The sequence below is a fragment of the Passer domesticus genome, chromosome 13 (genome assembly GCF_036417665.1).
Source record: "Passer domesticus isolate bPasDom1 chromosome 13, bPasDom1.hap1, whole genome shotgun sequence".
Taxonomy (NCBI): domain Eukaryota; kingdom Metazoa; phylum Chordata; class Aves; order Passeriformes; family Passeridae; genus Passer; species Passer domesticus.
In genome coordinates, this window is record NC_087486.1 from 1,824,796 (window position 1) to 1,851,524 (window position 26,729).

At 45.2% G+C, this 26,729-nt stretch overlaps 1 protein-coding gene across 1 annotated transcript in view; it reads left to right on the forward strand.

Annotated features, from left to right (window-relative positions):
• The window catches only part of UBTD2 (ubiquitin domain containing 2), a 42,391-nt gene that overhangs the window by 13,629 nt on the left and 2,033 nt on the right, over positions 1-26,729 (forward strand). The window contains exon 2 of the mRNA XM_064387594.1: positions 9,539-9,775. Coding sequence (XP_064243664.1) covers positions 9,539-9,775 — 237 coding nt within the window. The remainder of the gene's footprint in view (positions 1-9,538; positions 9,776-26,729) is intronic.

Here is a 26,729-nt window from a genome sequence, read left to right on the forward strand (position 1 = left end):
CATCCAGAAGGTTCAGCCCCACGTTTAAACTCCCTCTGCACGAGGCCCTGCTGAGCAGGGTGTCCTGGCTGCTTTCAGCACCACCACACCTCGTCAGGGGCTGCAGAAATCCTCAGCCAAGTATTTTTTGTCATTCTGGCAGGGTGAAAGATAAGGCTGCCTTTGATTATTTTATTTTTTTCCCTGATTTTTTTTTGGCTGATGTTGGAAGCACTCGTGGTGTGTTAAACACAGCCCAGATGTCCAGCAGATGGTCCTGTGTCACTTGGCCAGCTCAGGATTCCTGGTGGCCTCGTGTGGCCAGCGCTGGCCACACCACTGCCATGGCTCAGCCAAGAGCAAAGCTAACCCAAACCTGCCTTGGCCTTGCTCAAAGCCCACCGAGCTCAGCTGTCAGCGTGTGGGGATGCCCTTGGCACTGGGAGAGTTTTGGTGCTGCTCCTTTTCCCTGGAGGTGCCCAAGGAGGGGCTGGAGGTGGCACTCAGGGCTCTGGGCTGGGGACAGGGTGACCACTGGGCACAGCCTGGTGATCTTGGAGGGCTTTTCCAGCCTCAGGGGTTCTGTGGTGTCAGCCCCCAGTGAACTTTAAATCACTTTTTTTTAGCAGTTGATGCTTTTTATGCAGGGGTCAGAGGGAGAACAAGGGAGGAAGGGACTTTGTGAGCCTGGTTCATTTGCAGCTGGAGCTGGACATTTCCTGGTGTGAAATCCAGGCTGCCCACCAGCCTGGAGCAGTGGGCAGTGCCCTGTGCCAGCAGTGCCCCAGCACAGGTTGTCCAGTCAGGAATTCGCACTTTTATCTGATGGGTCTAAAGTTTCCCTGGGAGCTGAAGGGACAAGAGACACAAAAGGCTTTTAGTGCTTTAAAAGTGAAGTTGCTGAGTTGCATTCTTCCTCATGCTGAGATACAGAAAGCTCTGGGGTGGGGTTTTTTTTAGGTTTTTTGGGGGTTTTTTTGGTCTTTTTTATTTTTTCTTTTTTTTTGTGGGTTTTTTGGTTTTTTTTTTTTTTGGGGGGGGGTTTTGTGGTTGGGTTTTTTTTTTTGTTGTTGTTGTTTTTGTTTTGTTTTTTTGGGTTTTTTTGGGTTTTTTTTGTTTTTTTTTTTTCCCCAGAAAATCTCTGTGCAGCTTCCCACTGCATTCCCAGAGCTCTGTTCTGCTCTTGTTTTGGGTGTGGGGCTGCCCTGGTGCCAAGCTCAGCTGCAATAATTGAGCTGGAGTTTAAGCCACAGGCTGCAGAAGTCACAACAAACGTGTGCTCTTGCAGCCTGCCTCAGACAGAATATTTTTCATGTTGCTGACAGCTTCCTTAATGGTTCTTGTCACAGCTTTTAAAAAGCTGGCCAGTTGTGCGCTGTAGATGGAGCAGATTGAAGCTCTTGGTGCTTGCACACTGTGAGTTGGGGATGGGGAAATCTTTATCCTCCGCTGTATCCAGCTGAAAACATCCATCTGCCAGAGATAGGAGCAGTTTAAATTCCAGTGTAAACAGTGCTGACAGGTAATTGTGTTGATAATGTCTGTCCCCTGGAGCTGTTTCACCTCAGTGAACTTCCCTGCCGGGCTGGGGCTGACTCTGAGCCGGGTTTTACAGCTCCTGCTTTTGGACCTGAGTTCAGGCAAGCTGAGTTTGGGGCTCCAGGGTTCCTGTGCTGGGAAAGAACAGAGACAGATGGGCAAACCCTGGGCTGTGCCCTGCCTGGCAGCCTTCCTTCCTCCCCCCTGCTCAGCCCTTGCCCAGGCACTGAGGTGTTCCCTCCCCGAGACATTTCTCTCTGTCCCCATGAGCTTCATCCAGATGATTGAGAATCCTCTGCTTGTGCTTCCAGCAGGAGGCTGGGTGGGCAGGCAGGGCTCAGGAGTACCCACAGAGCTTTTGGGAATAATAATCCTGGAAACAAAGGATGGTTTGGGTTGGAAAGGACCTCAAAAATCAGGGCAGGGACACCTCCCACTGTCCCAGGCTGCTCCATCCCATCCAGCCTGGCCTTGGGCACTGCCAGGGATCCAGGGGCAGCCCCAGCTGCTCTGGGCACCCTGCCCACCCTCCCAGGGAAACGTTTATTCCCAATATCCAGTCTAAATCCCCCCTGCCAGCTGGCTTTGGGCTGGGAGTGCCCCCTCAGGTCAGACAAAATTCACTGACCTGGTTCCAGTTCTGCTCAGCACATCCCAGGGCTGTGGTCACCTGAGCAGATCCTGCCTGGGCTGGGATGAGCTGGGATCTCTGGAGAACCACAGAGGGAGCAAAGATTCAGATCTCCAGAGCTGAAGCTTTTATTTCTTGCTGCAACACTCCTTTGAGGGGTGATGAGTGATGAGCTGCCCGGAAATCTCCTGATTTCTTCTGCAGTTTCTGCTGAAAATGATGGGAGAAATGGAAAATACAGTGGAATAGCTGGCAATTAGAGTCAGCTCTTCTCTGTGTCCAGCTCGTTCATACACCCTCCTCCTCTCATGCTGAGAAGCCTCTGGATTGACTCGGGAAGGTTTCATGTGTGGACAAAGGCAGGGATAAGTTATCCAGAGCTGCCTGGAATTACCAGAGGAACTTGCATTTTGCTCCCTGCAGCTTCTTCTGGGCAATTTTTGGTGTTGGGTAAGAACTGAGGGGAAGCAGGGGAGGATTCCCTGCCCAGCACTGGGTGGCACCAGTGATTGATTGTCCCCCTTGTCCCCAGAGGCAGCACATCCATCACTCAGCACCAGCACATGGTGCCTGGCTGCTGCTCAGCCCCTGGCCCTGCTGCTCCTTCCCCTCTCCATCTGATTTCTTTTTTTTGTGTTTATTTTCTTCCTTTCTTCACCTCCTTTCAGGTGGGAGAAAGGGGAAATTGCTCAGGGCTTGGCTGGGGGTTTATTTCTTGTGTGCAGACGTGTCTCTGCTGGGTTTGCTGCTCTGAAAAGCCTCACAGTTTGTTACTTGCCTCAAAATTAATGCCTTTGCCTACACTTCTGTAATATTGCTTTGAGTCTGCAGCCTGGTGGTTTGGTACACAGCTATTTCAAAATATAACCTGAATTTCTACCAGGGAAGTGGTGTTCATTTTATCCTCCTAAAAAACTATAAAACGTGACTTAGTTTCAAGCATTATCTTTCTATCTGTATTTATTTGGAAAGTTCACACAAGCTCCCTAGAAATGTTAATTAATTTCCTTGTTAGAAAAGTCTAATTGTCCTAATATTTCACTTTTAAGTCTTTGCCACTGTCCAGTGCCACTTCTGTTCCAAAATCCTCTTCTCGCCTTGGAAAAATGTAGCCTTCTTAAGAAGAAAATCACTGAAAATCAGCAATAAACAGATAAAATTCTGTCATTTTCCTGTTGTCGGCTACGCCTGTGCTATTTAATGTCATTTAAATTGTGTAAGCCTGTGTTGCTTAATGTAATTCAAATTGTCTGCTGCTTAAATGCAACGAATTTTCCCTTTTCCCCTCCCTGTTTTCCCTGGGATTTTGCACTTTTCCTTTGTGCTGGCTCTTCCAAGCACCATTGTAATTCAGGATTACACTGGAGAACGACGCAAAGAAAATGTTTCAGGTGAACTGTGTGATATTGATACCAAATTACAAGGTACCTCATGAGGAAATTGGAGCAAAATGGGTTTCAAATGGGGCTCATTTGATTAAGCAGAGAAGTGCTGGGTGATTGTGGGGAGGGGAGCCCTTGGGACTGTCACTGACAGGAACTTTCTGGGGAGCAAACCATTATTTGCATTTCATTTCTGATAGAAAAACACTTTGTTAGCAGCTGAGCCTCGACGGGGAAGCAATCTGGTAAAGAAAATAGCTTTGATCATTGGTTCAGTTTGTAAAAATTTCCTTGGCTTCTCCTGGCTGCCTGCAGGCCACTGCTGGGGTTTGTCCAGGATGGGGGAACATCCCCTGTCCTGCTGGGCTGGGGGTGTTTGCAGCCCCCAAACCAGCCTGGGGCTTCTCCTCCCTGAGCCCTGCAGCTCTGGGCTGGGCTGTTCCCTCCTCACTTCATCATCCATGGCCAGCCCTCCAAGCCCAGCTTTTCCACCCACAGCAGCTCCTCTACGTGTCATTCCCATTCTGAGAGATTTGTGGTGATTTTTTATCCTTCCCTTGGGCATTCCTGCTCCTCTCCTCACAGGACACTCCAAAGCTTTTTCATCTCTCACCACTTAAGCAGTTGGGTTCATCTCTTGGATATTTTCTTAATCAAGACAAAGAAAAAAAAGAAAATACAATATTTTCTTTTATTTATTATATTATTATTTATTATAATGAATAATATATAATAATATAAAACAATATATTTATTATTCTATTTTATATATAAAATCAATCTTGCCAGATTCTCCATTGTAACATTTCACGACTTTGGTCTTGGAATGTTTGCCTGTATCTGCTCTGAGCTCGTGTTGCACTGCTGGGCTGTCCCTCCCTGGTGCTTTCTGGCTGTGTGTCCATCTTCCACACATCTGCAGGGATTGGGAAGCACAGCCAGGCCCTGTGCTTGTAGCTCCAGCTGCTGCTGAGCCCCTGCAGATCACCAGCCTGGAGTGGAACCTGTCCAGTCCAGGTGGCTCCTGCTGGGTTTTCCGTGCCCTGGGTGGGCTCTTTGTGCCTGGAAACTTTTCCACCCCCAGCTTGGGCCACTTCCCTGTGCTTTTTCCAAAAGCTGTAAAAGACTAATGCTGCAAGCAACATATGCTTGTGTTTCCAAGGGAAAGGAGGAAATTCACTGTGGAGCACTTGGAGAGATGGAACAGCCAAATCTGCTCCTAACTTTATTTTTAGAAATAGGTGAAAGATGTTTGAAGGATGGGGTGGGAGGGAAAACTCACCTAAGGCTGATGACAGCAGAGGTGTTTCCATAAATAATTAAGATTTGAGCTGAGCTGCTTCAGGGCTGTTCCAGGTCTCATCCAGGGTTACCTGGCAGGGCAGAACGTGGGGAGGAGGAGGATGCAGGTCACACCTGAAGCAGAGATCCTGCCCTTCTCCAGAGCTCTGAGCTGTCCCTTGGCTCAGCTTGGCCGCGTCTGATTTGACACAAAACCCTCTGGGGCTGAGATATTCCCAATCTGACGATGGAGTGCTGTGATTTGGGTGGTATAAATTAGGAATTATGGATTGTGTAGCTGGATATTGGCTTTTAATACAAGAATCCTGTGGTAGCAGCTGCTCCTGCTCATCTGGTCCCCCTCAGAAGAGGCACCAGTGATATCCACAGTGATATCCACAGTGATAGCGACATAACAAACACACCAGCTGCTCCAAAGAGCTTCCACAGAGACATTTCTTGACATTCTGTTAAGAAACTGATTTAAATATCTGGGTTTATCTGCATAAGGAGCAGAGATAACCTTACAGATTCATTGCTTTGATGGGAAGCTGCGGGGAAGGGAAATAAATTTACCATTCAGGTGATAAAACAGTCTGCAAGGATTGCAGAAATACATTTTTTCCTTCTGAAAAATAAGACTTTTCAGCCTGCCAGGAGTTCAGTGGGGCAGTCAGAGCAGCTGCCTCGAGGATCCTGAACTCTGCCTGTGAGGGGGAAACAGGTAATGCTGCTAAATCCTGCAGGAACAGCCCAGGGCTTGTGCCCCACTGCTTTGGGGCATTAAACAGAATTATTAGGATTGGAAAAGAGCTTTCAGAAGAGTTTGTGTCCAGTCTTTGATCCATCACCACCTTTCCGAGCAGACACGAAGGGAGGTTTGGATCCCATCCCAGGGAATTCCTGGAGTGGCTCTCGGGGCTCTGGGCTGGGGTTGGAGCACAACTGGGCTGGGAGGGCTTTTCCACCCTAAATTCTGTGCATTTCTTACCCTGCCCAGCACCACCTGCACACCTGAGCTGTTGAAACAACAACCTAGCTCATTTTGGAGTGTGGCTGCTGATGTTTCACCTCTTGAAAAGTAGACCAGTGCTGATTTCCATATTCCCTTCTAAATAAATCCCTCGCCAAAAATATCAACCGCTGGCCTCTGCTGACAGGGTGACTTGGAGAATTGCTTCAGGGAGAACGTGCCTTCTTCTTGGCATTTGGAAAACAATTCCTGCTTTCGAGCAGGGTATTAATAATTTCTTACTCATGTTGAAGTGATGTAAGATGAAAAATTAATGTGGATGCTGCTTTCTCTTCTGGATCCTGCAAGCTGGTGGTGCCTCTGATGTGCCTGGTCTTAAATGAAGTCAAGGTTTCCTTTTGAGCTCCAATTTCCTTCCGAAGTGAGGAACAGAAAACTGACACTGTAAATACTTTTAAGTGGTTCAGACTGTTGATGTTTGTTTCTTTATCAGCCTTGTTAACAGAAAAGGGAAAGTGCTTTGATGTGGTCCGAAAGTTTGGTTGTAGAAATTCACATGTTTTGCTTTAGTGACTAAAACATGGGCTGGAAAGAGAAATATTTGGGCCTTTTTGCACATTATTTTTTTTACATGGCATAAGTTTCTCTCATCCTTTCTGCCTCATCTATCCACAGAGCTAAATAATGAATATTTCTTCAGGGAAGGCATAAAGCTTTTTGGGGATCCTTGAAGCACTTCTGTTAAATGATAAACACGCCAAAGATCTTTTTAAATACTGGCTTGTGCTGCAGCCAAGTTGTGTTTAAAGGCTCAGTACTGGGATGGATGGCTTGCTAGAGTGGATTTGGCTTTTGAGCCATTTGGAGAGTCCCTTTCTTCCACCACCCTTCCTTCCAGCTCAGAAAAAAAAAGAATTTATCACCGGGTTTATCATCACTGCTGTCTGTGTGGGAAGGATGGGATCTCCAGGGAGGAGTTACTGGAGGCTGTGAGGATCTGAGCCTCGGCTGGAGTGAGGATAAATCAATTTTTAATAAATCTGGGTGCTGTCTGGGGCAGGGTGGGAAGCAGGGAGAGCAGTGGGCTGCTGGATTTGCAGTGGGCTGCGGGAAGTGCCTTTAACCTGCTTCCATAATTGATGTTTGGGGACAAGGAGGGGGCCCTGTGGGACAAATCAGCATCCACTGAGTGGATGCAAACAGATGTGAGCTAAAGTGGAATGGAAAAAAAGAATATCCACTGACCCAAATTTCTTGCAGTGTGTCCTGTTCTGTCTGGCTGTAAATGTCATCCTCTGGCTGCTGAGCCTTAATAAGGAAACAATTCCCTGCTGGAGTGTTTTCCCACATATGTTTTTAGAATTTTAGCATGTACAGGGTTTAATGCACAACCCCATTGCTTGAGGCTGCCCCAGCATCATCTTCCAGGCTTCGTGTGCTCAGCTGAGCCTTGGACTGGGAAAGGCTGGGCTCTGCCAGGAAACTTGGTGTTTTGTAAACACTGGGGCTTGCTGCTCTGCAGTCTGCTCAATGGTCAGCTCTCCTTTGGAAAGCAAATGGAAGCAGTCCCATGGAAGCAATCCCGTGGAAACAAAAAGCAATAAATGCTTGTGGTCACTTGAAAGGGCTCAGCAGTTTGTTGTTGCTGGGTTCTGCGTGGGACACGGGGAGCAGCTGCAGTCCGTGGATGGGGGCCATGCAATTGTCATTTGCTGCTTTTAATTAGGAGCTGACTTGGTTTCTGTGCAGATCATGCTCCAGAGGAGGCCACCAGGATTGCAGGGATGGAGCTGCTCTGTTTTAAGAGCTGGGATTGTTCAGCCTGGAGAGGAGAGGCCTTGGGGTGATCTCAGTGTGGCCTGAAGGAGCTGCAGATGGGGAGAAAGGGAAAGATGGAGAGAGAGGATTTCCAAGGGATGGAGGGACAGGATTCTGGGAATGAATTCACACTGACAGGGAATAGGTGTAGATTGGATATTGGGAAGAAGTTCTTGGCTGTGTGGCCCCATCCCTGGCAGCTTGGAGCACCCTGGGATGGTGGGAGGTGTCCCTACCCATGGCAGGGGGTGGAATTAAATGATCTTTAGGGTTCCTTCCAACCCAACCCATTCTCCCATGGTATTTAATCCATAGAAAGCTCATTCCAGCAGGAATCCTTTTCAAACTCCTCTTTTCCATGGCTTGCACTCCAGGTTCATGAACGTGTCTCTCATCCTGAGCTAGCAAAGGAAGCTGATCATTCCTTGGTCATATGGGGTCAGATTGAATAAGGGTGTGTGGCTTAACCTCTTGTCAGGGGTTTTGGTCTCCTTAAAACCTCTGTGAGCTTGGAATCTCCTGCTGCAGCCCCAGGCACTGATGGGGATGGGAGCAGGGAGTTTTAATCTGTCAACTTTTATACCTGTGATAACCTCAAAGTGGCTATTACACAAAAATAGCTGTAGTTAAAGGGAAACAAATGGGGTTGTGTTTATTGAGAAGGAGGAAAATGCTCTTTAAACCTTGATGGATTCCTGGATTTCCAGGGGAAATCGGAAAGCAGGAGGATGCATTTGCACAGAAACAAAGTCAGCTCCTAATTAGAAGTAGCAAATAACAATTGCATGGCCCACATCCATATCACCTCCCTTCTCCAAAGCTCCATGGTGCTTTGACCTCCTGGGGAAATTGAGGAGACTCTGAGTCTGGTTTTGACCATACAAGACTGGTAAAAACATAATTCTCTCAGGAAATGAAGATCTGAACCATGAGCAGTATATAAATAACACCCCTCTCACTGCATCACCTGGGAGGTGATGAGCAAAAAGGACCAGGCTTGCAAATTCAGCTCTGTGATGCCTTGGGAAGGCTGAGCTAGAGCAGAAACTGGGCAGAGTTACAGAATAAAGCAGGGATTTATTCAAAGGATCTCCTCCTTGGATCCACCTTGGGCAGCACAAGAGCCCAGCCAGGGCTGCACCCAAGATGAACCCAAATGGTCCCAAAATGAACCCAGGATGAACCCAAATGGTCCCAAAATGCACCCAAGATGAACCCAAATGGTCCCAAAATGCACCCAAGATGAACCCAAATGGTCCCAAAATGAACCCAAGATGAACCCAAATGGTCCTAAAATGAACCCAGGATGAACCCAAATGGTCCCAAAATGCACCCAAGATGAACCCAAATGGTCCCAAAATGAACCCAAGATGAACCCAAATGGTCCCAAAATGCACCCAAGATGAACCCAAATGGTCCCAAAATGCACCCAAGATGAACCCAAATGGTCCCAAAATGCACCCAAGATGAACCCAAATGGTCCCAAAATGCACCCAAGATGAACCCAAATGGTCCCAAAATGAACCCAAGATGAACCCAAATGGTCCCAAAATGCACGAGCGCTGCCGGGGTCTCTCCCTGGGCTCAGCTCTGCTCCATGTGCACATTGCAGTTCAGTGTCCAATCCCAGCTGCAGCCCCTGCACTCCCATCCTTGTTTTTCTCTCTGCAGCCCACGGGGTTTGTGCTCCTGGGCTGGGATTGGGATCATTTGTCCTTGGTGCCCAGCTGGAGCAGGAATTGTTTTGTCTCCCTGCTCTGTGCACAGAGCTCACCATCCCCTGATGTGAGCCCAGCCCCACACACTAAAGCAGCACAGAACCTGAAAAATAGAAAAGCTCAAACCTGAGGCATACTGTAAATCCAAAACAGAGCAACCCAAGGGAATTTTATGGTGTTATTTTGATGAATTCCCTCTTTTCTTTGTCCCCCACAGTGGCTCTTGGTCGTAACCAGCCCCTGAAGAAGGAGAAGCCCAAATGGAAGAGCGATTACCCCATGACGGACGGGCAGCTGCGCAGTAAGAGGGATGAATTTTGGGACACAGCCCCGGCCTTTGAGGGCAGGAAGGAGATTTGGGATGCCCTCAAGGCTGCTGCCCACGCCTTTGAGAGCAACGACCACGAACTGGCACAAGCAATCATTGATGGTGCAAACATAACACTACCCCATGGTAGGTGCAGCTCCCGAGGATGTGGCCTCTCCAAAGGGTGAAAGGTTAAAATCCTGATGGTTTCACCCCAAAAATCAGTGATGGAATGGTTTAAAATATCTGGCTTTTAGTATGGATGTGCTCCTGTTCAGAGTTTCCAAGCAAAATGGTGTTAATACATAGAGGGACCAAGAAAATCTGCTTTTTTTGGTGGTTCCTGCAGTGGAATGGATGATGGGAATACTCAGCTTGAGTCTGATCTTTCCAGGCAGCACTTGGGACTTTCTGTGATCTCTTGGAGCACCTAGATGCTCCAAGGCAAGATTTTCATAACTTTTTTTTCCCAGCTTCTCTTTGTAAGGAAGCAGATTATTTTTCCCTCCTGATTTTATGGGTTTCTTTGGCACTTGAACTGTTGGGGTTTTTTTTAAACTTTCTCTTCTGAAGAGCCTGAAAAAAATTCCCAAAAATTTGGGGCTGGCAATCTGCTGTTAGATCCTGTGTGAGATAAACTGCAAGTATTATTTTGGGTACTTTCCCCTTTGTTTTGTTACTCTGAATCTTGCTGGGTGGGGTTTTTTTTTTCCAACTAATATTTCCCTCTCCACAGCTCTGAAATAAATCACTTCCCTATATTCCTAACAGAAATACAGGGAGAGGGAGCCAGCAAGAAGTTCCTGATCATTTGAAGTCACCATTCAGATAAATGGAAATAAGAACTCAGAAACTGAATTTTTGCAGACCTAAGGGAGTTGCTGCATTGTTTTTAGTTGCTAAAACATCAATTGTAGGTGCCAGGAAAACTCAATTTATACATGGGGAAGGTGGAATAAAATAGAGGTTACCTTTCACTGTGGTGTCTCCCTCACATCAGCCCTCAAAAATTGTCTTTAATGTGGGAAAGTTCCTCTCTGTGAGGGTCTGAGTGTGGTTCTGACCATACAAAAACCTGGTAAAAACATCATTATCTTAACAAATGAGAATTTGGAGCCAGGAGCAGCAAGGGGGATATTATTTCAGTAATGAGTTTGATGAGCCCCCGTTAATGAGCTGCCTTGGCAGCTGAAATGTTGCATGACCACAGATGAGCAGCACTTCAGGGGAAAACATTCAATTTATGGCACCAAATCCTGCAAAGAAGGTGTTTGGCACGTTGGGCCTGTGCTGCCTCTTGTCAGAGTGCCATAACAGCTTGTAACTGGGAGGGAGGAGCTGGAGAAATCCAAATTTGAAGCAGTTTAATCCTGCCTGCAAGGCTCAGCCTGGCTTGGGGGGCACAGGGCAGCCCCTTGTGTGCCTCAGGAAAACAGACTTTGTCTAATGGGCAGTTTCAAGGCTCCCAGATTTGGGAAAAACAAATGGATGTGAGCTCTTAAATTTGTTTTTCCAACAGTTTGCTTCGAGTCCTGCCTACTGCTGGCAGGTTGAAATCTGCTTTTTAAGGCCCACATGCAGAATATTCAGAGTTTCTCAGAAATAACTCAGAAATCAAAGCTGAACCAGGGGCTCTGCTGCCCAAGCCAGGCCTGGCTGGAGGCTGAATCCCAAACAGAGAGAATATTTAGAATTTTTATGCAGGATGTGGAGCTTACTGGGGAATTTTCTACCCACAGAATTGCATTATTTATTTTTATTCAGCTTTCTGACACATTTGAGCATCAGCTGTTGGCAAAGCTCTGCATGCAGTGTGACCTCCCCAGTCCAGATAATTCTAAAAATCCAAATATTCCTGAGCCAGGCATTGGCAGTGCCATGGAGGAGGAGATTTTGGATGAAATCCTCTCACTCAGGGACCCGGGGATGCAAAGTGAGCTTTTCTCCGGGCAGGAAAACAAACAAACTCTCCTTGCTCTGAGTGACCCCAGCAGCCTCTGGGGCTCTGGTTACAAAAAGCTCATTTTGGGCAAAATTGGGGAAGAATTGGGGAATAGCTGTGGAGAAATGCAGCTGTGGAGTCTGCAGCAGGATGGGATCCTGTCCCTCTCATTGCCCCAGGGAGCTGCTGGGCTCTGCAGGGCACACTGGCACTGCTGAAATTCAGCTTTCAGACCTTTTTTGGGGGGTTAATATTTGGTTTTGGGATTGGGTTTTTTTGTTGTTGTTTTTTGGGGTTTTTTTGGGGGTTTTTGTTAGGTATTTTTTGGTTTTTTTTTGTTTTATTTTGGCTTTTTTGTATTTTTTTGTTGTTGTTTGTTGGGGTTTTTTTGTGTTTTGGGGTTTGGGTTTTTGGTTTTGTTTATTTGGGGTTTGTTTTGTTTTTAGGGTTTTTTTCTGTTTTTGGGGCTTTTTAAAATTATTTTTGGGGTTTTTGGGGGGAGTTTAGTTGTTGGTTTTTTTTGTTTCTTTTTGTTTTGGTTTTTAGTTTTTTGTTTTGTTTTTGGGGGTGTTTTGTTTTGGTTGTTTTTTTTTGTTTGGTTGGGGGTTTTTTTGTTTGTTTTTTTGTGTTTTTTTTGTTTGGTTGGGGGTTTTTTTGTTTGTTTTTTTTGTGGTTTTTTTGTTTGTTTGTTTGGTTTTTGTTTGTTTGTTTGTTTGGGTTTTTTTATGTTTGTTTTTTCCTCTGGGTCTCTTTACCTGCCCAAGCTCTGTCTTCTCTAAAAAGTTTGGATGAAAATCCAGCCTCAGGCTGGGCCAGGGCAGCTCAGGGTGGGCACAGCAGGAATTTCCCCATGGAAAGGGAGCTCAGGCACTGGAACTGCCCAGGGAGGGTTGGATCCCATCCCTGGAGGTGCCACTCAGGGCTGTGTATTCCTGTCAGGAACCTAAATAATTCCCCAAGAAAACCCAACATTTGTTGGTTAAATTCCTTTAAATTTATTTTTTAAAAAGAAAGCTTTCTCTCTAATTTTTCCTTCTGCAGAATGCTGCAGTGCCAGGGGCTGTGGTGTTTCCTTTCATTTATTTGCTCCATTTTCCCTTTCATTTATTTTCATTTATTTTTGTGTGTACAACAAGAGGCTTTAAAAAAAAATAAATAAAACCCAAGCCAAGCCCTGCATGCCCATCTGAGTGTCCCTGTGTTCAGGCCTTGGGTTCCTGAGCAAATGAAACTTGCAGGAAGTGGAGGAGGGAGAGGAGGGGCTGGGGAGTGAGGAAGGACTGACAAACACAGGCTGAGCTGATGCTGCAAAAATAAAATTGCTTTTTTTTATTCCAGAATCCTACAGGAAAGGAAAGGGAAAAATAAAAAAAAATCTTTTCTGAGGCTGCTTCCAGCCAGATCTGCCACTGCTCTGGTGTGAGGAATTCTCTGAGCAGTGTAATTTTTCTAATGGATGCCTTTTGCTGGCTGCTGCTGTTAAAAATAGCGTGTAAGAAGTATTAAATAAATAAATAAGCTCGTGGGATGGGCTTAGCACTTCTCATCTATCTTGGGTGACTCTGTGGGATGGTTTTAAAAATAGAAATAACGTTATCACCAATTTATACTCCTTTTTTCTCCTCCTCCTGTCTTAAAGTAGCACATCCTCCATATTTTATTAATGAGTGCATTTAAATTTCATGAAGAAGAGTTTTCCATACTTCTCAGCTATCAAACAGGAAATCTTGGAGTGTGTAGTATTTTATAATAACGTTGAGCTGAACTTGGCCTGCAAGTCATTAATATTAATTGCAATCTGGCTGGGGTTAAGTGGAGTTTTTAAATTCCAGGCTGGACACTTGATGAGCTGCAGCAGAGTTCCCAGGATACTGGGGTTAAATATCTCAGACATTGCATCTTTGCAGCCCTTGCATTGTTTTGCTTTGTGGCTAAAATATAAATTGGAGATGGCAGAAAAACTCAATTTATACAGGGGGAAGTTGGAATAAAATACAGGTTACTTTTAATAGGTAATAAAATACAGGTTACCTTTAATAGGTAATAAAATACAATACATAAATTTTACCAAAAAATACAATAAAATTTACAAAAAATTCAATTAAAAATTTACAAAAAAAAAACCCAATAAAATAAAATTTACCCTTAAAGCCTCTCCACCATCAGCTTTGGGTCAGGGCAGTTTTTAACCCTTATTAGCAATCAGTTCCAGGGTGGGCATTTCCCCTCAGGGTATTGGGGTTTAGCTCCTCTCATGCTGTTGGATGATGGAAGGGTCTCTCTGCTGAGTTTTCAGCTTTTCTGGGCCTCCAGACACAGCTCCTGTGTCCCAGCTGGATTTTCCTGGGAGCAGCTCTGGCTCTTTATTTGCTTTATTTGCATCCCAAACTGGGATGGGAACATTTCCCTGAAATGCTGGGGAGGAATAAAGGACATCACTGAGATATTCCCACTCTGAATAGAGCATTTTCTTCTCCTTTGGGTGAAATATGAGTCAGAAAAGCAGAAAAAAGCCCTAAACAACACCAAGGAAAGCCCTCAAAGCCAAGAGCAGCAGTGTGGGGGGTTTTCCACAAATTCCTGATTCCAGCAAAACTGGTAATTAAATCACACAATCCCAGAATTACTGAGGTTGGAAAAGATTTCCAAGATCCAGGCCAGCTTGTGGGCAGCCCCACCCTGTCCCCAGAGCTCTGAGTGCCACCTGCAGATCCCTCAGTCACAGATTTATCAGTGCCACAGGTGAGTCCAATGTTGCCTCCAAACAAAAAGCAAAATTACAGAACTGCACCTCTGGAGCTGCCTGATTTCCAGAACTCTGTGGAATCTGTTCCTGGACACCTCCAGGGATGGGCACTCCAGCACCAGCTTTGGGGTTTTGGGTATTTTTAACATTTATCACTTGTAGTCAATATAAAAAGTTGCCCTGTGCTATGTTGAAAACTCCCTTTTTATTTATGTTGATGAAAATCTCCGTTTATTGAGTCCATTTATTTTATTTTATGTTGCTGGAAAGCTGAGCTGTCAGTGTGTGCTCACAGCCCAGCAAGCCAAGCATTAATATTGAAATTTGCACAGTAATTCAGAGAGATCTGCCACAAAATGCTGTAAAGTGTTGTAGGTTTTTAACACCGACCATTCCATGGGTGGTTCCTGTAAATGACACAGCTCCAGGAGTGGAACTCTGCCCTTCTGCAGAGCTTTTTGGGTGGTGGCAGTGCTGGAGTTAACCTGCTGTATTGATGGATTTGTGCTGGAGTGAATCTGTACAGTGAATTTTGCTGTGGAACTTTAGCATTTAAATGGAATCCCCTGTGAGCTGCTGCCCTTAAAGCCACCAGCTCCTGGGGCTTTTATTCCTCTTCTCCCTGAAAATTGCTGTATCCATTGCTGGGAATTAAAGCTGTAGGAATTGCTTGTCTGAAGAGGCTTTTGAATTGTCACAAAAAATCATATTTTTGATGGATTACGTTCTCTACACACGTGTAAAACATTGCTGGACATTGTGTTTTTCTGTGAGGATACCAAATACTCGCTCAGGTTTCTCTAATGCCCCTTTGAAAGGGGAGTAAATGATATTTTGGTGACTGTGGCTGTCTAATTTTAGATTCCAGCAGAGTTATGGAAGCTTTGGGAGGTCTGGCTACCAAAGCCTGTCTGTCAGTATGATCAGCAGTAGGACTGAGAGGAAAATGCAGCCCATGAAAGTTCATCAAACTCTAAAATCTGTAGTGAATATCATAACATTTACAGCTGAGCCTCCTGGTTTGTTGCTTTGGGTTTTTTTTTACTAAACTCTGCTCAGGAGACAGCAGTTATTAGTTCCAGGGAAGCTTTTTCTGGTTTGTTTTTACTTCAGTTTAAAAAAAACCCAAAAGGCAAGGGATTAAAACCCAAAATTGCTGCTGTCTTGTGAGGAAGCAGACAAGCTGCTGCTGGCACTGAGGCTGTGTGTGCATTAGGAGAGTGCTTTTATTTTGCTTTTTCCTCTACACATCCATGTCTATTTTTAAGGGTTCTTGACGTCAGGTCCCCTCTGTAGGCTGAGCGTGGCTGAAATGGGGAGTGAATGCTTTGGGTATTTCATAAAAGGGCTGCTTGAATCCCTTCCTGCCTCCCAGCACCCAGGCATCCTCTGGGGAGGGGCTGGCAGCTGCATCCCAGTTTCGGGTGCTCCAGCCCCATCCCTGCCTGCTCTGCAGCCCAGGGACAGCACAGGGACAGGACAGGGACAGGACAGGGACAGGGACAGGGACAGGGACAGGACAGGGACAGGGACAGGACAGGGGGACACAGATGGCTCTGCTGGCTCTGCTCTGCTCCTGTGGGCACTGCCGAGCAGTGGAGCAGCCCAGGTCATCCCAAAATTCAGTTCCCAGAGTGGGGGATCCCAGCTCACCCCAAAATCCAATTCCCAGAATGGGGCAGCCCAGGTCACCCCAAAATCCAATTCCCAGAGTTGGGGAGCCCAGCCCATCTCAAAATACATTTTTTGGAGTGTGGGAGCCCAACTCATTCCAAAATCCATTTCTCAGAGTTGGGGAGATCAGCTCATCTCCAAACCCCATTTTTTGGAGTGTGGGAGCCCAGCTCATGCCAAAATCCAATTTCCAGCTCATCCCAAATCCATTTCCCAGAGTGGTGCAGCCCAAGTTACCCCAAAATCCAATTCCTAGAGCTGGGGAGCCCAGCTCATTCCAAAACCCATTTTTTGGAGTGTGCAAGCCCAACTCATCCCAAAATCCAATTCCCAGAGCTGGGGAGCCCAGCTCATTCCAAAACCCATTTTTTGGAGTGTGGGAGCCCAGCTCATCTCAAAATCCATTTCCCAGCCCATCCCCAAATCCATTTCCCAGCCCATCCCCAAATCCATCTCCTGGAGCAGCTCTGCTCCTCACAAAGTGCCTCCTGCTGAGGAGAAATCCCCCAATCTCTGCCTCTTTCAGGGCACAGGAGTTGCTTTTCCATCAGGAGCTCCATCCAGAGGAGGGGTGCTCCCTCCAGGCTGAGTGCCTGGATTTGGGATTTGGATTTGGGAAGCTCCAGCCTCCCTCAGCCTGTTTGGGCCACAGTGGCAGCTCCTCCTCCTCTGCTGCTCTTCCTTTGGTGATTTTTGGCATTTCCTGTGTCCATCACACCTGGGAAAATGGTTTATTTTTATTCCCCTTGGGAATGGCCATGGTTCCATAAAGGATGTGCTGTGTTGTTGTGTCTCCAAATCCCTCCTGACCTTGAAAAAGAATCCTTTTCCTCACAGCCTCCTCCAATGAAGATGCTGCTTTCCATCATTGCTGCTGTGATTAATATTTTTAAAATAGATCACAGCATCCTTTCTGAGGGATGCTGAATTCCCAGTGTTTTCTTCAAGTGGAAGGAAAACGAATCAAATCCTCAGGATGTAAAGCAATTGTGGCTGGAATATTTATAGATCTAAGTGCAGGTTAGAAACTCTCAACCCTTCAAATAAAAGCCCCACTTAGGGCTCCATCCTACAGTTGTTTTCCTTAAATATCTTTAACTTCTGCTCTTGTGTTTTGAAAGGTTTTTTGAGGAGCTTTGTCCACAGAATTCTTGGGCTCTTCTGGAGTCTCTTCCCCTCAGCACTTGCCTCTCTATTTCCTGCCTTTGGTTTCAGTTTGTCTTTTTGGTGTGGGGAGGGTGACTGAGCAGCACTTTTCAGAAATGCTGGTTTAGGGGTTTTTTAACCATTCATGTGTGACCAGAAAATTGCAGCTAATTCCTTTAAGAAAAAAAAAAAAAAAACAAAACCAAAACAAAACAAAAAAAACCCACCAATCAAACAAACAAACAAACAAACAAAAAAAAAAAAACAAAACAAAAAAAACACAAACAAACAAAAAAAAAAACAAAAAAAAAAAAAAAAAACAAACAAAGCAACAAACCCAAAGTGGCTCAAAATAAACCCAGATTTGTGCCAAAAAACATCTCCAGTTCCTCATGTAGGAAGTTGTTGGGTGTTGCAGATGTTGCAGACAGATGTGTCTGGCTCAGGTGAATAATTGTCCTGTGCTATCTGATGGTGGCCAGGACTTGGTGTCTGATTATTAAATATTCCAGGAGTGGACATTTGCTCATTTCTGGCTGCTCTCAGTGGAGGGGCTGAGTGTCAGCTGCATCTGCCTTGCTGTCTGCTTGGGAAATGAGAAAAAGAAATATGAACTCTTTAAATGGGAGTGGGAAATGAAGTTTAAAATGGGTTTTCCCCCTGAAGATTCCAGTGAGAACCTTCCAGTGATCTCAGGGGAGGCTCTGCTGCCTTCTGCAGCTGTGGTTTGGTGTTCCTGGAGGGAATATTTCCCAACCTGAGGGCTCCAATCCCTCCAGGAGCCCCAGTCCCACCAGTCCCACCTGCCTCTGCCTCATCCCACTGCTCTGCCATCACCTCCACTGGATTGTGGCCAAAACATTTGGCATCTTCTGCTGGTTTGGCTTCAGGAATTTAAATAATAATAATAATTTAAATAATGAATTTAAATAAATTTCTTATAATAAAAATAATAAATAAATAAATTTTAATTTTAATTTTAATTTTTGTTTTTATTTTAACAAAATAATAATAATAATAATAATAATAATAATAATAATAATAATAATAATAAGGTGACTTTTTTCCAAAACCAAGGCAAAGTGTGTGACCCCCAGAAAGTTTCTCCCTTTAACCCTTTAGGGGCAGGCAGTGGCTGGGGAAATCCTGCCTGAGCTGAACATGGGCAGCACTCCTGAGCTATTTCAGGATTTTTAAATGTTCCACAGGCTCCTTCAATAAATACTCAGGGGGATAACTCAGAGTCACTCCCTGAGTGTGTTACAGACAGCCTGACCTCTGGGAAAATCCAAATTTCCAAGGATTTTGTGCAGCTAGAGCTGGGAGCTGCTTTCTGCTGACAGTTAGCACTGAGAAAATCATCTCTGAGAAAAAAAACCCTTTTTTTTTTTTGCTGAGCCCAGCCCAGAGCACGCAGTGCTTGGCTTGCAGCTGTACTGCAAAGAAAACCTGCAAAGAAAACCTGCAGCAGGATGAGCTCTGTGTTCCCACCTGTGTTTTGACTCCTTGAAACTGCACAGGAGCAAGGAAACCTCCGAGGTGCTTTTAATAATTCCTGAGTGATCGAGGAAGGTTTTTATAGAAGGTCACAGGTACAGCAAGGCCTTGAATTTTTAACCTTTTTTGGGCTCTCACCATCTGTGCAGCCTCTGCTCAGGGCACATTCAGGGCATGAGGCAGCACCAACATTCAGTCTTCCACCTTTGTGCTTTATCAGTCATTTTTCCTCTTTTTTATTTTAAATAAGGGCCACATTTTATTTTATTTTATTTTATTTTATTTTATTTTATTTTATTTTATTTTATTTTATTTTATTTTATTTTATTTATTTTTATTTTATTTTACTTTATTTTATTTTTAATTATTATTATTTTATTTTATTTTTATTTTTTAAATTTTAAATTTTATTTTATTTTTAATTATTATTATTTTATTCTTATTTTTAAAATTTAAAATTTTATTTTATGTTATGTTGTGCTGGTTTATTTTAATTTGTTTTAGTTTATTTTTATTTACTTAATTTTTTAAAAATTTTTTAATTTTTAAATTTTATGTTATGTTGTGTTGTTTTATTTTAATTTGTTTTATTTTAGTTTATTTTTACTTACTTAATTTTTTTTACATCTTTTAATTTTTAAATTTTATTTTATGTTGTGTTATTTGATTTTAATTTGTTTTATTTTAGTTTATTTTTACTTACTTAATTTTTTTTACATCTTTTAAGTTTTAAATTTTATTTTATGTTGTGTTATTTGATTTTAATTTGTTTTATTTTAGTTTATTTTTATTTACTTAATTTTTTTAAAAAAAATTTAATTTTTAAATTTTATTTTAAATAAGGGCCTCCACTCTGAAAGAACAACACTGTGGAGGTGAGGAGCAAATAAAGCAACACCCAGATCTTCCTGTGACCTCCTTTAATCCCCTCCACCCCACAGCCTGGGCCAGCCTCGTGCTGGAGTTTTATTTTCAGATGTGGGATGGTGTCAGGCTGCCTGACCTCCCTGGAGCCTTGCACATTTTTACTGCTGATCCTTGGAGACTGAGCATGCAAATGAGTGAGCCAGGCTCGGGAGCAGGTCCTGGCAGGGCAGCAGGGGCTGCAGGGAGGTCCTGGAAGGGCAGCAGGGGCTGCAGGGAGGTCCTGGAAGGGCAGCAGGGGCTGCAGGGAGGTCCTGGAAGGGCAGAGCAGCACAGGCTGCAGGGAGGTCCTGGAAGGGCAGCACAGGCTGCAGGGAGGTCCTGGAAGGGCAGCACAGGCTGCAGGGAGGTCCTGGAAGGGCAGCAGGGGCTGCAGGGAGGTCCTGGAAGGGCAGCACAGGCTGCAGGGAGGTGGGAGCAGGAGAACAAAGGTGCAGCACAAACCTTGCTCTTTGTCTGGGTCATTCTGGCCTCGTGTTGCCTTCACTGGGCACTGTTAAAAGAATAAAGGAATATTGTGACATGCTTATTAAAAGGATGCACCTTAGGGCTCCATCCTACAGATCTTTCCCTTACATATCTTTAACTTCTGCTCTTTTTTTTTTTAAGGTTTTTTGAGGAGCTTTGTCCACAGAGTTCTTGGGCTCTTCTGGAGTCTCTTCCCCTCAGCACTTGCCTCTCTATTTCCTGCCTTTGGTTTCAGTTTGTCTTTCTGCTGTGGGGAGGATGTCTGAGCATCACTTTTCAGAAATGCACTGTGCAGAGGCTGCCTGGAGCAGAGGCTGGGCAGAGCTCAGGGATAAAGCAGGGATTTATTGAAAGCCCTTCCCAGGACACACCCCGGGCAGTGCAGGAGCCCGGCCGTGGCTCCACCCCACAGGGACTCCTGGCCACGAGTTCTCACTCTTGGATCAGTTCTGCTCCATTCCCACACTGGGTTCAGTGTCCCATTCCAGCCCCAGGTGATGCAGTCCCACCCTCCCAGGCTGCTCTCCTCCATCCCCTGGTGTTGGCACTTTTTGGGCTGCAGCTGCAGCGGTGTCCTTGGTTCTGGGCTGGAAAAGGATTGTTCTGTGTGCCTGAGCTGTGAGGAGAGCTGCTGGCACTGGGTGTGGAGTGCAGAGTTCTGCACCAGTGCAGTGCAGAGCTGGGAAATACCAAAGCTCAAACTGAGGGCATCACTTGCCTTCTCTCCCTGTTGCCCACAGGTGGGGCAGAGTTGTTCAGTTTGAGTTTTCCAGCTCTGGCAGACAGCTCCGTGCTCCATCAGAGCCAACATTTGTTGGGTGTTCAGTCTGAGGGGTTGTCACTGCTGCTGCTTTGCCTGGAGCTTTAACAAGTGCTGCCTCATCCCAAATTTCCAAGTGGAAATTCAGGATGATGCAGGACTTGTTAAAGCTGCATCCACCCTCCAGATCCACTCGGAGCTCAGATTAAACTCTCTGAAATCTCATTTTGAGCAGGGGATTGTTTGGGGGCTGAACTCCCTGCCTGGAGTGCACAGGAGAGGGGCAGCTCGAGTTGTGATCACCAGTTGCTGATTGAACATCCCAACAAGTCTGGGCCTCCTCTCTCTCTGCAATTCCCTGGAATGAGGTTGGAGCTGGGGGAGTTTGGTCTCTGCTCCAGGAACAGGGACAGGAGCAGAGGGAACGGCCTCAGGCTGGGCCAGGGCAACTCAGGGTGGGCACAGCAGGAATTTCCCCATGGAAAGGGGGCTCAGGCACTGGAACTGCCCAGGGAGGGTTGGATCCCCATCCCTGGAGTGCCCAAGGAATTCCTGGATGTGACACTTTGTAGACTTCCAGGGACACAATCTGTCAGTGTCAGTGCTTGGCAAGAAAAAGGAAATTTCTGTCACGTGGATAATGTGAGCTCCTGTTTGGTTTCCATTTGAGCCATGCCAGCTATGGGATGTGGGATGCTGAGTGCCAGGTGTTCACTCTGCATTTACAGTAAAAAATCAATGGTAACCAAGGCAGTGACAACTTGTGTAAATCTGGGATCAGCCTCACCCTGAGCAGGTGACCTGGGGACTTCAACCACTGCCAGGGCAGCTGTGCTTGGAGGGATCACCACCTCAGCTGGTGGAGATATTCTGCTTTCCTTTTCTCCTCCAAAACCCTCCAGCCCCTTGAAGAAGCTGGATAATGCAGAAAAGCAAATGTAAATGAAGAGGATACACAGAGAAGCTCTTTTACCAACCATTTTATTTTTAAATTTTTATCTAAGAAGCCTGTCTAGACAGGCATTTATTTTCATGACATGCAAAGCAGAGTAGTAGATGAATACTTCATTAGTAAAATGACTTGTCATCTTTGAACCCTGCTGGAATATCTCTTGGAAGCTGTTCCTTCCATGCAATATTAGATCCAAGTTTTACAGGGATATGGAAGTAGCAGTACATATGGTGTTGTTAACATGACAACTACTGAGCATTAGTGCATAATTACTTTATTTATCAAAGCCAGTGATGGAAAGCCAATGAACTGCACAGACTGGAGGAATGTGAGCTCTGCTAAAGCTGTTTCAGGGAAGGATTAAGTGGTTTGTGGAAGTTACACTGCTGGGAAATTTGGAGATTTCTGGTGTGGGTCCCTTCCTCCCTGGTCTCCATCAGGTGAGGGAGGTGGGGTGACAGATTCCAGCTCCTCCGCCAGCATTGCACTGCTGCTGCTGGCGTTGGTGTGGATTTCTAAGAGGAATTTTGAGGGATTTGGTTTCCCAAGTGTCCCATCCCTGCTCCCTCTGCTCTCCCTGCTCCAGCACATCGGGCACGGTGAGGGAGGCACAGCTGGGAGCTGGGGCTAAAACCTGAGCAAAAGTGGCTCGTTTAGCAGAAATTCCTGTTTCAGAAGGCTCTGTTAATTATCTTTCACCTTCAGCCTAGTTAATTAGTGCTAATGAGTGAAGTGGTGCTGGTGCTCTGCTGTGGTAGAGGGAGAGGATCGGCAAGCCCAGCGATGCACATGGCACACGTGCAGCAGGATTTCCCAAAATTTGGGTGGGTGGGGACCTTAAAGCTCATGCAGTCCCACCCCCTGCCATAGCAGGGACACCTTCACTGTCCTGGCTTTTTCCAGCCTGGCCCTGGACACTTGCAGGGATGGGGCAGCCACAGTTTCTCTGGACAAGCTGTTCAGTGAGGAGCCTGCCCTGGGTTAGGGTGGGCTGTGCTTAGTTTGGGGCAGGAAGGCTTGGATACACCTGAGGGATCTTTGCTTGCATTCTCCAACTGGGAATTGCTCTTTAAAAGTGTTATTTTGGTATTATTATTGGTATTTGGTATTATTATTATTGAGGAAAAACTTTATGTGGAGAGTGGCAGAGCCCTGGAGCAGGGAGCTTGTGGAATTCCCTCTCTGGGGACATCCCAGACCCACCTGGATGTGTCCCTGTGTCACCCGCTCCAGGTGCCTTGGAAGGGTTGGACTGGGTGATCTCCAGACCCAACTATTCTGTGACTGCAGGAAAAGCAGCTGGGGAGGATCCTCGAGGTTGGGAAGGCTGTCAGAGCCTCTTTTTCCTCCTCTTTTCCTCCATAAACTCCTGTTTTCAGTTAAATTCCTGTGTGTCACACGTGGGACTGAGCTGGTCCTGCTCACCAAGCAGCTCTGGAGCCCTGGGATCTCCTGCTGGCTCTGGGAGTTGTTTCCCAGTGTGGAAAGGAGCCAGACCAATAATGTTCCCATAATGGAAGAGCTGTTTTTCAGTGGATTTGAAATGAGAATTATTAAATGCTTAACACTCATTATCTGCAAACCCATCCCTTCAGGAGCTGCAGTGCCAGAGGCAGGGTGGGGATGAGAGCAGAGCACTCGTGCCCTGCCTCAGGATGCAAACTGCACCTTTGTCCAGGAGCTTTCTGCCAGTTCCAACCTGCAGAACCCACGGAAATTTAGTGTGGAAGGAGCACAGGAGGGGGGTTTATATGGGTGGTTTATTGCCAAGTGTTTCCCCCACACCATCAATTCTTTATTGTTCTCTCTACACCGTGCAAGGCGCTGACTTGCACGAGTATTCCCACAAATTTCCCTCTGGAAAACAGGAAAGCCACTCTGGTAACAGCAGCCTTGGACACTTCCAGGGATGAAGTGAGCAGTTTCTGTTGGGATTCAGTCAGGAGGAGCTTTTTGGTGTGAATTCCTCCCATCTGGGCTGCCTGGAGGTGAGTGGAGCACAGCACTGTGTGTTTGCTCCTGTCCCAGCCCTGCTGCCCCTCTGCAGGAGCCACCCTCCACCTCTCCCACGTGCTCCTGGTGTCAGCACAGGGATGTTTTCCTTCTAAAATCTTGTATTTCCCAGTTCAGAGCTAGAATCAGCAGCTAATAAAGATGAAGAGATAATTCAGCTTTTCTGCCTCATCTTTGCTCTCCAGGAACTGCTTTGCTGTAAGACGCAGAGACTTCTTTGTTTTCCTTCTGAATTTCAGGCATCAGTGATTTATATTGGGTCCAAATCAATACTCCACAGGTGAGAGCTCTGCTTTCCCCAATTTATTCAGCAATCCAGGCTCAGCTTGGCTTTGGAATGGAGATTTTCAGTCAGAAAAACAACTGAACCAGCTGTTCCTTGGGCAAATGTGTTATACACAGACAGTCTCCTTAAATTAGCTGAGTCTCACTGCAGTGCTACATTTTGGGTTGTGTTGTCTTAATTTCTCTTCCTGCAGCAAATCTGGCTGAGAGAAGAGGAAAATAAAATGGAAATCTGCTCAGGTCTTAAGTTTTGGGTGTTTCTAAGCAATGCTCCTCAAAATTGCTCTAAAACTTGAAGGCACTTTATGAACAGAAAACAAGAATTTTCCTGAAGAGAATGGTGTGCAGCTTCAGGAAATGCCAAAATGCCATTCCAAATGCATCAAAAATTTCTGTGTTTTGAGGTGAGTGTGACCATATTTGCTTGATTTAATAACTCCTGCAAAAGTTGAGCTTCCTGTCATTGAAAGCTCTTAAATTTACTTATCCTGCAAGAGGATAAGTAAGTCTAAACTCTGAACTACTTAGGGGTGGAAGCAGTATTTCAACCAGTCCTTTTTTAGTGTTTTCCCTTCCAAATCCAGTGAAATATCCTCATAATCTTCATAAAACAAAGTTTTTGTGGCTGGCGAAGCAATTAATTTCAAAATGTTCCCGTTCCCTTATGCTTGATGATCACATCTGCTTATTTTTCCCTCTGAAATTCTCAAGCTGTCTCCTACCTGGATAACAACCAACAAGAAGCTCCTTCCAGAATCCCTCACTCCCCAAATCCTGAAATATTAAAATAATCCCATCTGCTGTTGTTTTTTTGCATTGTCTGCCACCCTTCCTCCCTGCTGCCTTCCTCCCGGAATCTGCCCCTTCCAGAGGTTTCTTTGGATGGTCCAGCAGTGAAAACTCCAATCCCTGAGGCTTTGGCATCTGAACCTCTCTGGTTTGGGGAAGGGGAGGGAGATGAGGCTCATTTGGGATGTGGGGTGGCTGTCCTGAGCATCTCTGTGCTGCCTTTTCCTCCTCTGCTCTGAGGAGGCTGCTCCTTCCTGGGCTGGAAGGACCCTGCTGCCTAGGGGACAGAAAAACAACAAAAAAAATTTTATTTCTCTCTTGTTTTCCACTTTCTCATAAAAACTTTACAGTCCTTTAGTGCCCCTTCCAGCTAAATGTGGTGCAAGCTGCTGTATCCTGCAGGAGGGATCAGAAATTTGATTTTCAGTTAGAAAAGCCATGTTAGTAAGTGTTCTCTAGTTGGGATATTTGATTTCCTGTGATTTTCAGTTAGCACATCAATTTTAGGACATATTCTGTAGTTGGGATGTTTGATTTCCTGTGATTTTCAGTTAGAACATTAATTTTAGGACATGTACTCTAGTTGGGATATTTGATTTTCTGTGATTTTCAGTCAGACCAGCAATGCTAGGATGTGTTCTCTAGTTGGGATATTTGTGATTTTCAGTTAGGACAGCAATGTTGTATTCTATAGTTGGGATATTTGATTTCCTGTGATTTTCAGTTAGAACATTAATTTTAGGACATGTTCTCTAGTTGGGATGTTTGATTTTCTGTGATTTTCAGTCAGACCAGCAATGCTAGGACATGTTCTCTAGCTGGGACATTTTGGGACTTGGGACAGGGGACATTTCCACCAGGATGAAAGGAAGACTGGGATTACTGGTGAGGTTTAATAACCTGTTCTTACTTTACCAGTTTGGTAGAAACCATTTCTCAGCCTGGCATGGGACTGTGGGGTTTTATTGGCAAGAGCTTTTCTCTGCTGTGTCTCTTTCTATTTATTTATTTTTTTAGCTGCAGACCTCCAAGTTAGCTGCTGTTTGAGAGGATTTGTTTTAATATTGCTTATCTGATGATGATGGAGGAATCCAGTGTTTATAGCACCAGCTTTGACCTCCATGTTAGCTCAGCTGGGCAGCCAGATAAATGATGCAGGAATTCCTCAGCAAGCTCCCCCCACGTTATTTAAAATTAACTCTTTGAGGAGCTCTTCTAAAGCTGATGCATTCTTTTTAAGAGAAATGGCTTTTGAAGAAATTTTAGCTGCTTTAGCTGCATTGAAAGGCTGTTGAGGTTTGGATTTTGGCTTGTTTTTAGTTGCAAATTTGTTTCTATGTCTGGGATTTAGTCCTGTGACATTTAGCAAATAGATGAGGAGTGAAATGAACGTTGTAAAACAAAACTGAAGTGTGGGAACTCCAGGCTTGGGTCTGTAAATGGCCAAGAAGCATAAAAGGGTTTGGGTCCAGCACAGCTTTGATAAAAGTTGGTTTGCTCTGCAGTTCATTAATGGTAAAACACTGTAATGAGTTCATGTAATTAGATAATTTTAATTCCTTTTGTTTTGTTCTCTGATAAATCTCAGGGCACAGATGCCTCGGTGCTGCCTGTACAAACAGAAAGCCTAAATCATTGATCTTTTGAATTATTTCCTCTGTGTACTTTTGCCAATATAAATTATCCTTTAAAAAAGAGTATTTCTATCTAAAATACTTCCACCAGAAGATGCTGCTGTTACACTGGGCTGGGTGGCACCACATATCCCTGAGTTATAATTCTATATTGTGGTAATTTTGCTGATCAAACAGCAAAGTTTAAGAGAACTCAGTGTCAGCATGAAAAAAACTCCAAATTTAAAAAAAACCCCTTAGTTTTTAACAAGGAGCACTTGGCTGTTGTGTG